Genomic DNA, 17,622 nt, shown 5'->3' with positions numbered 1-17,622 from the left:
TGGTATTTCTATTATCCAGTCGAGGTAGGAGACGGACAAGAGGAATTCCGGGCACCGGCTAAAGTTTTGTTATTTAGTATTTTCAAGATGTCAGCGCCCTTGCGGAGTTGTGTTGTGGTGAATTTAGCACAACGATCGAACATTACTCGTACTCTAAGAGTTATTTTTAAACGAAATAAATATCTTAACATTCACTACATTGAGGACAAATATATTTCTTCTCAAATTACCAAGACAGAAGAGCAAACATCTGATAATAATGTCACAAATGATTTTTGTAAGGAAGATGATATCTATGGCATTAATGAATTTTATGAATCACTTCAGCCTCGTGTAAATCCAGAGGTGTCCCTCAAAACAGAACAGTTGGCAACAAAATACAACATTCCCAATATTATCCCAAAGAAAAAATTTGACACAGTTCAAGTGCCATATGGATATGTTCGCTTAGATCCAGGTGTTTCAAATAAGTTCCTAACGAGCCAATCTTCTGATAAAAATGAATCCTACAATGTTAAAACTAAGCGACAAAGAAGAAAAGTGAAAAATGTAAACACTTTAGAAAATGACAACATGCAAATGGTAATTAATAAGGAGTCTTATCCAGTAGTCAGAGATGTTTCTATACAAGATTCTGATTTAGCAGACAAAAATGGTGATATCCTACAAAATTTCTCATCAAATTTGAAAAATCCTAGACTACAGCCAACTAGACAAGGAAAGGCTGCAATATTAAGTAGAGAAAAGAGAGATTATGAAATGAAACACCCAGCCAAAAGTAAATCAGAAAGACAAACTGCTACTAATGAAGAGTATAGACCCTCTAATGATATTGATCAAAACTACTTTGATTCGTCTGTAAACCTAGGGATGGATAAACAAACAAAGATGTCTAACAACACATCTACAACTGTTGAGACACAATATTTTCCCTATCTATTAAAGCAGGAGAGCACACTGGAAAACTCCCATCTTAAAGCTAAATCTGTGACAGAAGACAACCATGATAACTTTATAGACCAGCAATATTTTGACACTGTGCATAACCAGGAACCTTACAGTAATATTCTATGTGAATCAAGCAGAAATGTTTCAAATATTTCAGATCACAGTCATGACAGTGCAAACATAAAATCAGAATCTTTTGGTGAAACACAAAGTAACATTATAGATCAGCAATATTTTGATTATGCACTGAAGCATGAAAGTGATAGAGATGGTCTAAAGGAAAATACCAACAATAAACCAGATATATTAACTGATCGTAAATGTATAGAACATGAACAAGAAAATAATAAGTTATCGGCTGTTTCACTTGAAGAAATTGATTATAACCAATTAAATGATCATGAAATTTCAATTGAAAGTCAGTATTTTAATAATTTACATACAACAGAAAAGACAAACAGTAATCACCAGTCAGAAATAGAAAAGGGAAATCCAAATGATATAAATCAAAGTAAAATTACTCTTGATTTAACCATAGAACATCAACAGGCATCTGCTTATAAACGTAATCAAAATGTCTCTTCAGGAAAACTACATAACGAGAAAAGTCTCTCTACAGCTGAGGAAGCTGCCAGAAAAATAAGAGATGAGCTTGACGATACATCTATATTGTCTAAAGGTACATGTGTTTTATAACATACCTGTTTCGAATTTGTCATTTTAATTGTATGCATATATGTGTAACAGTAGAGATGCTTTCCAGTTACATTTGGCCCCCAACTAAAAAACCCACGGTAGTTAGAGAGGATTTCTAGCTAGGGTTTGTGTTGTAAGAGTCATTATGGTATGATGACTCTTGAGGTGGGGGGAGTGTGACGGAATTGCTTCCCTTAGTATATGTATTAGATACTTAGTCAGCCGTAAGTGGTTGAGCTAAGGAAGTACTTCTTTAGCTCAGTTGGTTAACACACTGCCTTATAACACAGTGGTCCCAGGTTTGAGTCCAGGTGCAGACAGGCGATTTTGTAATGAAAATCATGCTCTCTGGTTACACTTGTATCATGTGATATAATGTTTTGAACCCAAAAAAATGTAGAGAAATTTTTGTAACATAGGTGTCATACATGTACACATCATCATACATATTAATGTATGACTGATCATGCTGATATTGCCTTAAATTTATTTCAGCTCCAATATTTTACCAGTTATTGACATAGTAGTAATGAAATGCTAAAAGGTTCTCATGAATGTTTTCAAGCTTACCATGCTTACAGGCTGTGCACAATTCTCATCTTTTCAGGTTTATACTAAATAACAATATCATGTGTCTAGAAAAAAGATAGATAATAGAATTTTGAGATGAAATTTGAGAAAGTAGCTCTTATGTAATGCATTAAAAAATAATTATTAAAAAAATGTGGTAACTGCAGTATACAATTCTTAATATTCTTGCTACATATGAAACAAAATTTATAAATTTAGCATACATATATACCATGTATACCAGTATTCTTTTCTCTTAATTAAATTATCCGAGTTATCCCCCCATGACCATGATGACATTGTCAGTTTGTTTTTCGACCTATGAGTTTGAATATCACTTTTGTATCTTTTGCTTCTCTTTTACATACATGTAGCACAATTTTTCTTTAATTATGAACTATATTATTACCCACAGATAGAATTTTATTAAATGAAAATTTACAAAAATAAATTGTGTTTTCTGCACAGAATTTGCTTATTTCAGTTAAAATCTGGACCAATCATTTGTGATCCAAGATGTAAAAATACTCCTTTACTAATTGCAACCTTAACAAATGTAAATTTCACCTCTTTTAATTTTTGCACTTTTACCTTTCATTTAAAAAACAAATCCAACTGAATTGCAAAATACTTTTAATCTTTTACCCATAGATCTTGTTGTGTGGCAACAGTTTGGTCTGAATGTTAACATTTGATATGGATTTTTTGTTCTTTAAAAATAACTATTTATTGTCCAACTGACTGACAAAAAAACACTTGGCTATCATAGCTATACATGTAGTTCAATTTTATTATATTTCATTAAAGTAATCTTGCATTGCATTGTAATTATAACTGAATTTAAATTAAGAAAAAAAAAATTAAAATTCTATAGCTAAATTAACCTTTGACCTTATGTTTATGTATTACAGAAACAGCAGAACCAATAAGAAAGAAACTCAGGCAAAACAAAGAAATGAAGCAAAAGTTACATGATATGACCTCTACAGAGGTCGTTAGCAAGCTTTATCATAGTATTGTGTATGATAGAGGTAAATAAGAAGCTGAGGTTAAAGGTTAATTGATACGACCTCTACAGAAGTTGTTAGCAAGCTTATCATAGTATTATGCAAGATAGAAGTAATCGAAAAAACACAAGGTTAAAAGTGAATTGCTATGACCTCTACAGAGGTTGTTAGCAAGCTTTATCATAGATTCATAGTATTATGCAAGATAGAGGTAATTAAAGAAACTGAGGCTAAAGGTTAATTGATATGACCTCTACGGAAATTGTTAGCAAGCTTTATCATAGTATTGTGCAAGATTTAGGTGATAAAAGTATCCATGATTAAAAAAGTAAATTAATAGCTTTCTCACTGTATTGTATATGATAGAGGTAATTAAAGAAACCAAGGTTAAAAGTTAATTGATATAACCTCTACAGAGGTTGTAAGCAGGCTTTAATACAGTTTTGTAAATGATAGAGGTAAATAAACAAACCAAGGTTAAAGGTTATTTGATATGACCTTTACAGAGGTTTTTGGCAAGCTTTATCACAGTATTGTATATATGACACATGTAATTGTAATGAATCCAAGGTCAACATATAGTTGACATGACTTCTACAATGTAGTGTATGATGAACATAATTTATGAACTTGAAGTTAAATTTAACAATCTATAAAAAAGAAGTCATACCGTAAAGATGAAGATTTTTATCATATTTTGGAATTTGGTGTAAATGGCAGACCTTTGATAGTCCCATCTCAGTTAAATTTACTTTCAAATTTTTCCAACTTGGATTTATTAAAGCTTGACATATAGACAGCTTTCTATTTTAAGAATAAGATGTAAAAGTATTAATTTGAAGTTTTTATTTCAGATGATATAATAGCAATCAGTAAACCCTATGGAATGCCTTGTGTTGGTAAGTTTATAAAGGGGAGATAATCAGATGATATAATAGCCATCAGTAAACCATATGGTTACAAGAGCACAATTATTGGTAATGCATTTTCCATAGGGTACCAGTGGTGTTCCATATTTTATTTCTCGATGACTACACAAACTATGAAAAAAACAGTAGCAGTTCCTGTTACTAGAAATACCAGTGTTGCGTAACAACCAAAAAAATACATATGGTCATGCGTCAAAAATTGACTAAAAATGCAGTTGAAAAAGATCGTCTATTTTTTTTCGCTAAATGAAAAGGTCAAATTTGTAATGGGTCCGACGTGCAGAAATAGAAGATATTTTCTATACTTTGTAAAATGTGAATTTGATTTTCTGGATTTTTTAAACCTAATTGGATAAGCTTTTGATAAAAAAGTAATTTTGATCATGTATCATCCAATCAGAAGCCGTACAGGATTCTATTCTGAGTACCATCTTGGGGTAAAAAACTTGCTGGTAAAATTTCAACAAATAATTGCGCTCTTGTAACCATATGGAATGCCTTGTGGTGGTAAGTTTATAAAGGGGAGATAATCAGATGATTTAATAGCCATCAGTAAACCATATGGAATGCCTTGTGTTGGTAAGTTTTTTAAGGGGAGACAATTCAAGGTTACTACAGTCAGTCAAACCAATAGACATATAATTCGTAAATAAGTGTGATATTCGTCAGAGATGGTATAATATATAATTAATTGCCCATGACAAGATTCATATTTTTGCCGGAAGTAATGAGTAACCTTATGGACTTACACATGTAGTGTCAATAAATATTGATTAATTGATTGGCAATAGCTTATTGTCCAGTGGCAAATATTTCATGCATGTTCAGAACTAATACAAATTAAACTATTGAATATAAAGGTACTGTTAGATTGGCAGAGCAGGATAGAGGATGGAAGATTTGTAATGCCACAATGTCACTTGGCGGAGGGGCATTAAGGTTTACCCTTGTTTGTCTGTAAGTCTCCATCTGTATGGCCATCTGTTTGTCCAGAAATTGGTAACATTCTCTAACTCTTGTTTGCCTCAATCAATGTTATGAAACTTATACACAATGCTTATTACCATCAAACACAGATCAAGTTTGAATTTGTGAGGTGTCATTGTTCTCAAATTATGTTCGTGTATAATTAGAAAAATTGGTGAATTTGCCCTTTCCACACTCTAACTGTATTTTGCCACAACCAAATGTTATGAAACTTAAACACAATGCTTATTACCACTAAACATAGGTCAACTTCAAATTTGGTAGATGTCGCTTTTATAAATCTTAAGTTAACTTACCCCATGACTGTTTGTTAATAAACAATGAGAGCACTAAAACTCCCTAGTAATTGCTAATGACAACATACAGAATCAAATGTCATAAAGTTTCAACAAAAACAAAATTTCATTAGGTTTGAATTAGTACATTGACTCTTGCATTTTTACAAGTTGGGGTTTTGTATGTTTTCTTTGTATTTAGAGTATTTATATTTTAATTATTTTAAGATGGCCCTGGAATTCATTTAACTGTACAGAACTGTTTAGAAAAGTTAAAGAACCATGTTGACCCAGAACTGAAGAAGCTCCACCTTATTACTCACTTAGACAGAGATTCAACAGGGATTATCTTGTTAGCAAAGTATGTTATAGATATAAGAAGATGTGGTATGAGTGCCAATGAGACAAGTTCACAGACAACTCTCTATCCAAGTCACAATTTTTAAAAGTAAACCATTATAGGTCAAAGTACAGTCTTCAACATGGAGCCTTGGCTCACACCAAGCAGCAAGCTATAAAGGGCCTAGTTACTAGTGTAAAACCATTCAAACAGAAAAACCAACGGTCTAATCAATATAAAAAAACGAGAAACACTTATGAACCACATCGACAAACGACAACCACTGAACATCAGGTTCCTGACTTAGGACAGGTGCAAACAAATGCAGCGGGTTTAAATGTTTTAATAGGTACCAACCTTCACCCTTACCTGAAATAATAGTGTAACATCACAACATAGAAACACACACTATAAAATATCAATTGAAATGGCTTAACTCAATCAAAAGACATATTAACAAAAACAAGTGAACATACACTGAACGAATAAATTTGATCTATGACACAATGTAAATACAAAATCAATAAAATGAAATAAGGGGTGAGATGTTAAACAATACCAGAAAGACAACCATAACCATATGTTTATTATCATACAGTTATAATTTCAAATATCGGTAATATGTGATTTTATCTAGCAATCAGTTAACTTTTGTAAAATTAAGTAGTATTCAACTTTTTTATTCTCTATTTGTACTCCGTTTGAGAGCAACATTGGATAGTGGTACTAGCTGAAGCGGAGAGGTGGTAAAATGCAAGCTGCCGTACATGTCAATACATAAGTTGCTGTACACTATAAAAGACTTTGTCTTTGTGATTTACCCAACTTTTAAAGACAATTTATGAATCCTGCTTTGTACTAGACAAAGACCTCAAGCAGGCTTTATAATGTGCCTGTTCACAAATTAACAGTACAGAGAAAGAAATGTCACCGTAGATTGAAACATTATTCTAAGTATGATCTGACTAGTCATTGCTCTTACTCCTTCATGCCATTTGCTTAGAGGAGAAGCAGCAAAATACTAATTTTATATCTTGTATAACCCATCATGAGATCTAATTCAAGGCCTCTGGAATGGGTTGCGAGCAAAAGACTGTTGAAACGGTCCCAAATAAATAGATAAATAGGTAGTATTTCATCAACTGTTAGACTATCAGGACTATATATGGACACACAAAATGAATGAATGCAATACTATATGTTGACAGTTGTCCAGGTAGTTTGTTTTTGTTTGAGCTTTTACTATGACAACTGTTAATGACTTTGGCTATTCTTTTTAGATTCATTTTGGTCATATAGCTCGTTATGCTTCTGGGTATTTATACATCCCTGGATTTTGAATGTTTGGGTGTGAGCATTGCTGATGAAGGTAAATAAAGAATTTGCCTAAAGTAAACAAAATTTATTAAGAGCAATTTTGTTTAATGATTTGTTGATTTTCTTTTTATTATAGAACAGAAATGATGGCCTTCAGATTGACAGAAGCTTATAAGAAAAATGAAGTGATAAAGAAATTCTTTGTTTTGACCAAAGGCATTCCTAATCCTGAAGAAGGTAAGTCATAAGTTACTTACACATATTACACTGTTACACACTAACAGACTTTCACACAACACACTTATGCACTTACACACATACCAGTGACAGATTCAGGTGATGATTGTAAGGCAGTACATGTACATTGCAGATACTTATACAAAGTGACAGATTCATGTGATGATTATAAAATGGTACATGTACATTGTAGATATTTGTACAATGAACATATTGAAATATGAATAAAACATGGGTGCTGAATTGACAGCTTTATGATTGATGAATTTTAAATTGTGTTTAAGAGAGAAGAGAGAACAGGTATATTGATAAAATTGAGAATGGAAATGGGGAATGTGTCAAAGAGACAACAACCCGACCATAGAACAGACAACAGCAGAAGGTCACCAACAGGTCTTCAATGCAGCAAGAAATTCCCGCACCCGGAGGCATCCTTCAGCTGGCCCCTAAACAAATATATATACTAGTTCAGTGATAGTGAACGCCATACTAAACTCCAAATTGTACACAAGAAACTAAAATTAAAAATAATACAAGACTAACAAAGGCTAGAGGCTCCTGACTTGGGACAGGCGCAAAAATGCGGCGGGGTTAAACATGTTTATGAGATCTCAACCCTCCCCCTATACCTAAGGTAAAGTATAACCTGAGCATATTGATTAAAGTAGCTTTTCAAAATATGTATATGGGAGAATTGTGTTTCATCCTTTGCTGGATTAAATAAGGAACTGATACCTCGTTGGTCTGTTGGCGTTGGAATAACAAAAGTTTGCCTTTATTTTATAGTTTCTTTGAAAGTGCATATTAACTTCATATGGACACTTCTTTATATGCAGTCAGACTTCTAAAAGTTCATCCTTTGTTTAATTTTCATCTGTGTATTCTCTCAGTAACAGGATTGATTGATGTATGGAAGTTGATGCTGACTGTAATGAAGATTACATGAAACATTGAGGAATTCTTTTATTTTTGCATACAATGTCGAGAAATAAATAGATCTAATATCTGCGTGAAAGATGTGATTATATTTTTCAGGTGTCATAGACATACCAATTGCAGAAGGCAAGATAGATGGAAAATACAGGGTAAGGGGTTAAAATAGGTAAATACAGGGTAAGGGGTTAACATAGGTAAATACAGGGTAAGGGGTTAACATAGGTAAATACAGGGTAAGGGGTTAACATAGGTAAATACAGGGTAAGGGGTTAAAATAGGTAAATACAGGGTAAGGGGTTAAAATAAGAATATAAAGAGATACAGTGTATGAAGCAATAAATAAAAACTGCAACCCAACAACACAAAAAACCAAGACAATATGTCTGTTTTGTAATACGGTTGTTGGTGGATTGCTGCCTCAGCTCCTTTATGGCACCAATACTAACATGACAATAATTGGTTTTTAAGATAGCAGCTGTGATTCATGAAAGTTGTCAGTTGGCAATATAAATTTGTTGGAAGTGAAAAATTCTGTATTGATATAAACTCTTTGAATTTTATGCATTTGTTTTAATATATTTATAGAAAAATATGTTTGTCTATTTCATTTTTGAAATCAATTGGGTAATTTAGTACGTCTATTCCAAAAATGACAACAATATTCAGAAAACACACAAAATTTGATCACTCCTTTTTCGTAAAAAATTGCAATTAACAGTAGGGTCTTTGAAACACATATCATAATAAACAGTAGAGTCTTATGAATATTATTAGTTACATAGTGTGTCAAAGTGATCAAGTCTACAATCCTTAGTATTAAGAACCTACTTCCATCAGTCTATACAAAAGCAAATGCCAACAATAACATCTTGTTAGCTTTAAACCTGTTTTATGAATTTATTTCAATTGTTCATCATCAATTTCTTCGTCTGTTGAAACCTTTCAGATTTTTCCTCAACACCGTGTTTTTTTTTACAAAGGGACGTTACACCACTACTAACTGTGTATTGAAATAAATCATGCCTACTAACCCCACATGAAATATACATGGTCTCCACACAGTTGCTTTTAACCAATCATATTTCTAGAAATGTATAGGAGGTAAGATATAAAGAGATATGTACTGTGTGGTATATATGTCTTATGATATACTATATTACAACAAGAACCAGTCTTCTTCACAAGCTGTATAAATTTCGCTAAGATTCACTAGGTTGACTCAAAACATTAAAATAATTTTGCTTTTAAAAAGAAATTATATCAATTAATAATAAATAATAAAAATATAATTAATCATAAATTATGTTTAATATTTTTAGATGGTTCTGAAACCTGAAGGATTCAACAGACCTAAAGGAACTTCCAAAGCAGAAACTCAGTATAAAGTATTGTCAACCTCTGGCAATGCTGCTTTAGTAGAATGTATTCCCTTGACAAGTAAGTGATGGCCAGTAACTCAGTATAAAGTATTGTCAACCTCAGGCAATGCTGCTTTGGTAGAATGTATTCCCTTGACAAGTAAGTGATGATCAGTTATTCAGTATAAAGTATTGCCAACCTCAGGCAATGCTGCTTTAGTAGAATGTATTCCCTTGACAAGTAAGTGATGACCAGTTACTCAGTATAAAGTATTGCCAACCTCTGGCAATGCTGCTTTTGTAGAATGTATTCCCTTGACAAATAAGTGATGGCCAGTAACTCAGTATAAAGTATTGTCAACATCTGGCAATGCTGCTTTAGTAGAATGTATTCCCCTGACGTGTAAGTGATGGCTAGTTACTCAGTATAAAGTATTGTCAATCTCAGACAATGCTGCTTTAGTAGAATGTATTCCCCTGACAAGTAAGTGATGACCAGTTACTCAGTATAAAGTATTGTCAACCTCAGGCAATGCTGCTTTAGTAGAATGTATTCCCTTGACAAGTAAGTGATGGCCAGTTACTCAGTATAAAGTATTGTCAACATCAGGCAATGCTGCTTTAGTAGAATGTATTCCCTTGACAAGTAAGTGATGGCCAGTTACTCAGTATAAAGTATTGTCAACCTCAGGCAATGCTGCTTTAGTAGAATGTATTCCATTGACAAGTAAGTGGTGGCCAGTTACTCAGTATAAAGTATTGTCAACATCAGGCAATGCTGCTTTAGTAGAATGTATTCCCTTGACAAGTAAGTGATGGCCAGTAACTCAGTATAAAGTATTGTCAACCTCTGGCAATGCTGCTTTAGTAGAATGTATTCCCTGACAAGTAAGTGATGACCAGTTATTCAGTATAAAGTATTGCCAACCTCTGGCTATGCTGCTTTAGTAGAATGTATTCCCTTGACAAGAAAGTGATGACCAGTTACTCAGTATAAAGTATTGCCAACCTCTGGCAATGCTGCTTTTGTAGAATGTATTCCCTTGACAAATAAGTGATGGCCAGTAACTCAGTATAAAGTATTGTCAATATCTGGCAATGCTGCGTTAGTAGAATGTATTCCCCTGACGTGTAAGTGATGGCTAGTTACACAGTATAAAGTATTCTCAACCTCAGGCAATGCTGCTTTAGTAGAATGTATTCCCCTGACAAGTAAGTGATGACCAGTTACTCAGTATAAAGTATTGTCAACCTCAGGCAATGCTGCTAAAGTAGAATGTATTCCCTTGACAAGTAAGTGATGGCCAGTTACTCAGTATAAAGTATTGTCAACATCAGGCAATGCTACTTTAGTAGAATGTATTCCCTTGACAAGTAAGTGATGGCCAGTTACTCAGTATAAAGTATTGTCAACCTCAGGCAATGCTGATTTAGTAGAATGTATTCCCTTGACAAGTAAGTGATGGCCAGTAACTCAGTATAAAGTATTCTCAACCTCAGGCAATGCTGCTTTAGTAGAATGTATTCCCTTGACAAGTAAGTGATGCATAGTTACTCTGTAGAAATATAGTTGGTTTCTTAGGATAAAGTGTTGTTTGGTTAAAATTGAGAATGGAAACAGGAATGCGCCAAAGCGACAACAACCTGACCAAAGAGCAGAAAACAGCCCAAGGCCTCAATAGGTCTTCAACACAGCAATAAATCCCGCACCTTGAGGCGTGCTTCAGCTGGCCCCCAAACAATAATGTATACTAGTTCAGCAAAAACAGACCTCACACTAATCTTCGAAACATATAAATGAACCAAAATTTTAAAAAAACATTCAAGACTAACAAAGCCAGAGGTTCCTGACTTGGGAAAGGTGCAAAAAAGCAGCGGGGTTAAACATGTTTTGTTAGATCTAAACCCTTCCCCTATATCCCTTACCAATGTGGAATAAAAAACACACAGCAACAATACACAGAGTAAAATTAGGTTTAAAAGAAGTCTGAGTCTGATGTTAGAATAGGTAACAGAAATATTTGCCACTAGGCGTTAATTATATAAGCAAACACTGTTTAATGATTCTTTCGTCATACAAGAATAATACCGTAAATTGGGAAATTTTGGTGTCGGGATATTTTGGCGGTTTTCTCTTGAAAGGCATGTGTTTTATTTTGGTGTGTGTAATTTTGGTGGTTCGTCCAATTGATGTGTTTAATTTTGGAACAACAGTAGTGAGCAAGCTCATTCATATTTGCCTTTATTTACCTGTTTAATTAAAAAAATATTATTGAATTTCTCAAACTAGAAACACGGCAAAGTTAACTTAATGAAGGAATAAGATACGGATGCAATTTCAAATAATTCCGTATATCGTGGTTCAAAGCTGAAAGAAAATATGAAATAAAATCTTAAACATTAAAATCACTTCTTAAATAGATTATTTATTTTTTTACAAATATCATATGAAATAAATTTTAATTATCTCTATTGCAGTACATGTTATTCTATTGAGATCAAGGATTTTAATTTTAATCCTTATGCCTCTAGCAGTACATGTTAATTAATTGAAGATAAAGGATTACAAGAAGTTTAAATATTCTAATAACCAATAACGGCGTCTAATCAGCAATAGCCTGGCATATTTATGACATGTGTGAATAAGAATTCATGTTGTGTTTTCTAAACAATTTCAGAAAATTGACAATTTTGTAAAAATTATATAAGTGTTGTTGTCTAATTATACCAGGTATATATTAAATTTGCAGATTTGGCTATGTATAGAATTGTAGGAAATATAAGGAAGATATAAAATCATAAAACATTTTCCCCAACAATTAACATTACGATTTTGTCGTATCGGGTACACGTTTTGGCGTTTCAAGTTTTAGTGTTTGCTTTATTTTCGTGTGTTTAATTTTGGCACTTTCATTGGAGGCACCAAATAAACCAAAATAAAACTACAACCAAAATAACCCAATTTACGATAGATACATTTTGAATAGTTTACCATATATACATTATGGGTTTGCTTATAATTGAAGCCCATACAGTGAACATCCTTGTTCTGTGCTGTAGGTGCATAGTTGTCTAAATGGCATTCATAACACATCTTTTTATTTTTTATTAAATAATTTGGAAAAATGAGTGAAGGTGGAAATGTCAAAATCAACATGAGTTGTTGTGTAGATTAAAACTTATTTTGTCTGTTTACAGGTGTAAAACATCAGATTAGAGCACATATGTTCTTTGGATTGAACACCCCTATCCTTGGAGACCACAAGTATTCACATATAACCAAAATGGCTCCACAGGTATGTAGAATAGTACAAGGTAGACTATAGAACACCCCTATCCTTGGAGACCACAAGTATTCACATATAACCAAAATGACTCCACAGGTATGTAGAATAGTACAAGGTAGACTGTTGTAGGTTGTATGTAGCAGTTTGTCAGTGAAAGAATACTATCCAAATAAAATTGTATGAGGCCTGTATTGTACAATAAACTTGATTTGATTTGAAATAAAACTTTAAAATTTTCTTAAATGTCAAATGCAGTATGTATCTAAAGATTGATTGATAGTTATTTGCTTTACGTCCAGTACCAAATATCTCATTCATGTTCAAGACTTGGTATCTTTAGTTTGACCCATCAATTTGTTGTAGATTTCTTCACATCCTTTAAACTTAATTTGACTAAAATTAACAATGAAGAGTTATAAGAGATTGATTGTACTTATAATTCTAATAGAATGTAATTAAAATTCATGTCAGATATCAAATGTGTAATGAATACTCACCTGTGTAGGAATACTTGTGACATCATAAACAGGTTTATACATTGATACACTTTTTGTTTGACACATGCTTGATCATTTTAAAACAGCACACATGCTGTGTATGTCTAATTGATTAAAAGGTATTGTGTAGAATTTACATGATGTAGTCATTCAATAATTTGTTCTCATTACAGAAGATATTTCCTGACATGCTGACTCGCCTGAGGATACGACAAGCTGAAGTGCGTTACCTACCATTACATTTACATGCCAGGTCCTTAGTTATCCCAGAATTCATTGACGGTAGAAATCTCAACATCACAGCTTATGTTCCTGACTTCTTTGTCAATAACATGAAAAGATTGAAATTAGATTTCAAGAAACATTTGTAAACTTATGAAATGGAGAGAAAGAAATATTTGTGAACTTATGAAATAGAGAGCAAGAACATTTTGTGAACTTAGGAAAAAGACTATAAAACCCATTAGCTTTTGTTTTTATTGGATCTATTCTTTAGTTACTAAGTGGATTGTCCTTTAAACCATTCAGTTATGATGGCAGATGTTTGACATTTGGATGTTTCGTATTTTTGTTATTGGTGTTGTCTTATTGATATATACCTACTTTCAATAAGGCAAATGTTAAGTTTTTGTGTTTAAGTCATTTTCTGATTTACCATGAGTTCTAGGTCAAACTATATTTGGTCAATGGAATCATTGTTAGGTGAATATAATACATTAAAGGTTATAAACATGCATCACAAAAAAATTTGGACAGTACAACAGACAACACTATCTACCGACACATGGAACAGATAGCCTGACATGGTGCATATCTCATTTGACTATCATCTGGCTTTGGCCAAAGGAGAAGAGCCAGTAACCCCAATAAATGACCCTGAAAAGGTGGTTTTTTTTTTAACTTCAATTGTCTGAGTAAATCTAATGTGTTTGTATTGCTAAATTTATTATTTTTTGGGTAAAGATTGCATGGAATGAAATCAAAACCCTATGGTACTGACTTGATATCTTTTTCTTCCAAGGTATAGCACTACCTTTGATAGTTCAAACAAAATAGTGCAGTGAAGTTATCATTCTTTACATCCTATCCAGCCAATGTCAAACATTTATTTAATGATATGTTATACTTAAGATATTTAAGTTACAATGTGATATGTATTTGAATTACCATACTTATCTAGAAGAATTTTTTTTATTAGAATTTACATAAGTAATCCATGGTGTATTAGTTTGTGATAAAAATAGGTTCAACTACAAATGTAAAATCATGAACAAAGAAAGATAATCCAACTCAAATTTATAATTTGCCTAGCTAAATACAACTCAATGTTTTATTTTGAATTTACAAAATAGCAAAACGAAAATAATCTTTACCCTTCAGTGCTCAAAAGCACTTTGATTAAAGTATAATAAGAAAAATTTTATATCTGATTCATATTTATAAATATATAAGCCTGAAATATAAATAGATTTCATTTTTGTCCATTTTTCTATAATTTGTCAATTTTTTCTACCTTTTTTTCATGATTTCATATGTGGCATCACCCCACGACAGTTGACATTTTAGTTGAAAAGTAAAGAATATGGAATATAAAGAATATTTAAGCATCAATAATTGTGGGCGAGGGGTGGCATCACTTAATTTTTCAGAAAACTGTCATAAATTTTGGAAAGTTATGCAGAAAACCAGGTTTAAACAAGTCACCTACATTTTTGACATCACAAATACATCGCTAATGAGGCTATTGTTGGAAGTCTTTTTTAATTTAAACAATTGGACATTTCAACATATGTTTTCATCATATTTTCAAAAAATTTTTGCTGTTGAAAATTTTCAGATTTTTAGGGCCAGTTTTATGAGTTAGTTAATCAACTCCTTTTGATGGTTCATTAATTCACATTAAGTTCAGTGATTATGAATAGTGCTGAAAATTGCATCAAACACCAAATCCAATCTACCAATCAATCAGTAATTATGACAGATCTAATTATGACCTTAAAAGCATATGTCATACCTAAAGTCAGAAATATTTTTTTCAAAACCTGGCCTGTCAACTGATGATGCTCCATTTATCTGGCCAAAACTTAAAAGAATCATAAGAAAAAAGGAAAATGCTGTAAACATCTTATGGATAGGTTCATGTGAACTTGCAATAAAAACCCTGGAAAAATATTGAGCTAGGAATAACATCACATTACAACAGCAAATTGCAACTTCACTATCAAATTGGAAAGGTCAAATACAAGACAAGTACAAGCATGCAACAGTTATCATTCTAGAGTGCCCACCGTATAATATTCGAGTGTACAATACAGGCAAAGAACATCCAAAACAAGAAATATTCCAAGGTCAGTCAGCTAGATTAGAACTACAAATATATTTTTTAAAACAGCAAATCAGGTACATAAATGCAGAAAATCCCAAAATCACAACCAAGGTAAAAAAAATTATAGCAGATCCAATTAACAACCGTACAAAAAACAATGACAAACCAAACCTTTTTATTTCCCGAAACATCACTTCTGATGTACTGAGACAAACAAAACTTCCTCATCGAAGAACCAAATACTATGTTAACTACAAAATTCATATTGACTGTATCCATCCAGGTCCAACATTGTCTAAACTGGATCCGCAGAATATGTAAACAAGTTGTTCAACTCAGCTACTAGAATAAACACCTCTGATAATAACAAGGTTTCAGCTTGTCATACCCACTATAGGTACCATAAAATAGAAACTGATAGTTTTTCCTGCTCTTATTAGTCCCCTACCGACGAAGTAGAAGGGACTATAGGTGTGCATCTGACTGTCCATCCGTCAGTCAGAACGGCATATCCGTTTTCCACACTTTTTTCTTCATGCTTGAAGATATTGATTTGATATTTGGTATATAGTTTTATCATGACCTGTTACAGATCACTTTTGAATTTTGTTCCGGTCTGATGATTGTGTGCAGAGTTATGGTCCTTGGACTTAGAAAATTCATGCAAGAAATCAGTTTTCCGCATTTTTTTTGTCATGCTTGTAGATATTGGTTAGATTTTTGGTGTATAGTTTAAAAATGACAAGTTACAAATCCAGTTTGAATTTTGTTTGGTTCAGGTGATTTTTTTGTAGCGTTGCGGTCCCCGGACTTAAAAAAAAATTCAAGCAAAAAATCAGTTTTCCCCACTTTTTTTGTTATGCTTGAAGATATTGATTTGATATTTGGTATATATAGTTTTTCCATGACAAGTGACAGATCAAGTTCGAATTTGTTCAGTTTGGAGGATTATTTTGCAGGGTTATGGTCCTCAGACTTAGAAAGCTCATGAAAATAATCAGTTTCCACACTTTTTTCCGACATGCTTGAAGATATTGATTTGATATTCGTTGAATAATTTAACACCATGATAAGTTACAGATCAAGTTAGGGGACGACCATTTGATATTCTGGGGGGGGGGCCAGGAGGATTTTGAAAATAAATAACTCAGCCTTGATAATAACAAAAATGAATGGTTTGTTCTGTGTTAGTTTGAAAATAAATAACCTGACCTACAATGTATTGAAAATAAATAACTCAGCAGGTCTTTTAAGCCATTTTATAAATGTTATTCTAAAGTAAGAAATGGCACAAGATTCTTCCAAAATTCGTCTTTTTTCCTATTTTTATTCGGGAACTTACCAATTTTTTTTTATAATACATTGTATAAGTATTAATGTACTTGAAATGTCTGAAAATGGGTTTCATTTAACTAGATGTATATTATCTTAGGAACATTTACCTCACTTTCATTATAGGGCTGTAACTAAATTGAGGCAAATGCCTCAGGTAGGAAATTTCAAAAACAAAAGCTTGTCTTCATATCAGTTTGTTTTTACTTCGAACGCCCTGCAAGAAGCAAGTTCTGTTTACCCTCTGACATAGCCCCCGTTTTCAGGATCCATATTTCTCATTTAACTTTAGTTTTCAGTGTTATTTGTCTATAATGTTGTTTGTTGTTTTATCTTTTCCAGGGTTTGTCTTTTGTTCATTGATTGCCCTTCTTTATTCACTTAGTGTTACATTCCATTTGTAATTTAGTAATTTTTTCTAAACTTGAGTTTTATTTTATTTAAGGACTTTTTATCTAATTTTACAAACTACATGTATTTCAAATTGTATCTCAGTTAGGAAGTTCATCAAGTTGTAATTGAAATGTGTTATAAAAATTTACTTGACATTGTTATAGCAATGATAATCAGCCCCTCTTAA

The 17,622-nt window shown here is 32.5% G+C and overlaps 1 protein-coding gene across 1 annotated transcript; it reads left to right on the top strand.

The window, feature by feature from the left end:
- Nucleotides 1-91: 91 nt before the first annotated feature.
- On the top strand, nt 92-13,863 carry LOC127736760 (pseudouridylate synthase RPUSD4, mitochondrial-like). Its single transcript, XM_052247339.1, has 9 exons — nt 92-1,627; nt 3,126-3,245; nt 4,076-4,120; nt 5,641-5,773; nt 7,206-7,306; nt 8,342-8,391; nt 9,562-9,679; nt 12,799-12,896; nt 13,558-13,863. The coding sequence occupies exons 1-9, from the start codon at nt 574-576 to the stop codon at nt 13,753-13,755; spliced, it is 1,917 nt and encodes a 638-aa protein (XP_052103299.1). The 5' UTR covers nt 92-573; the 3' UTR covers nt 13,756-13,863.
- Nucleotides 13,864-17,622: the final 3,759 nt, after the last annotated feature.

This window comes from Mytilus californianus, unplaced genomic scaffold (genome assembly GCF_021869535.1).
Source record: "Mytilus californianus isolate M0D057914Y unplaced genomic scaffold, xbMytCali1.0.p SCAF_36, whole genome shotgun sequence".
Classification (NCBI taxonomy): domain Eukaryota; kingdom Metazoa; phylum Mollusca; class Bivalvia; order Mytilida; family Mytilidae; genus Mytilus; species Mytilus californianus.
The sequence above is the reverse complement of the archived record's forward strand: the minus strand, read 5'-3'. Positions and strand labels throughout refer to the sequence as shown.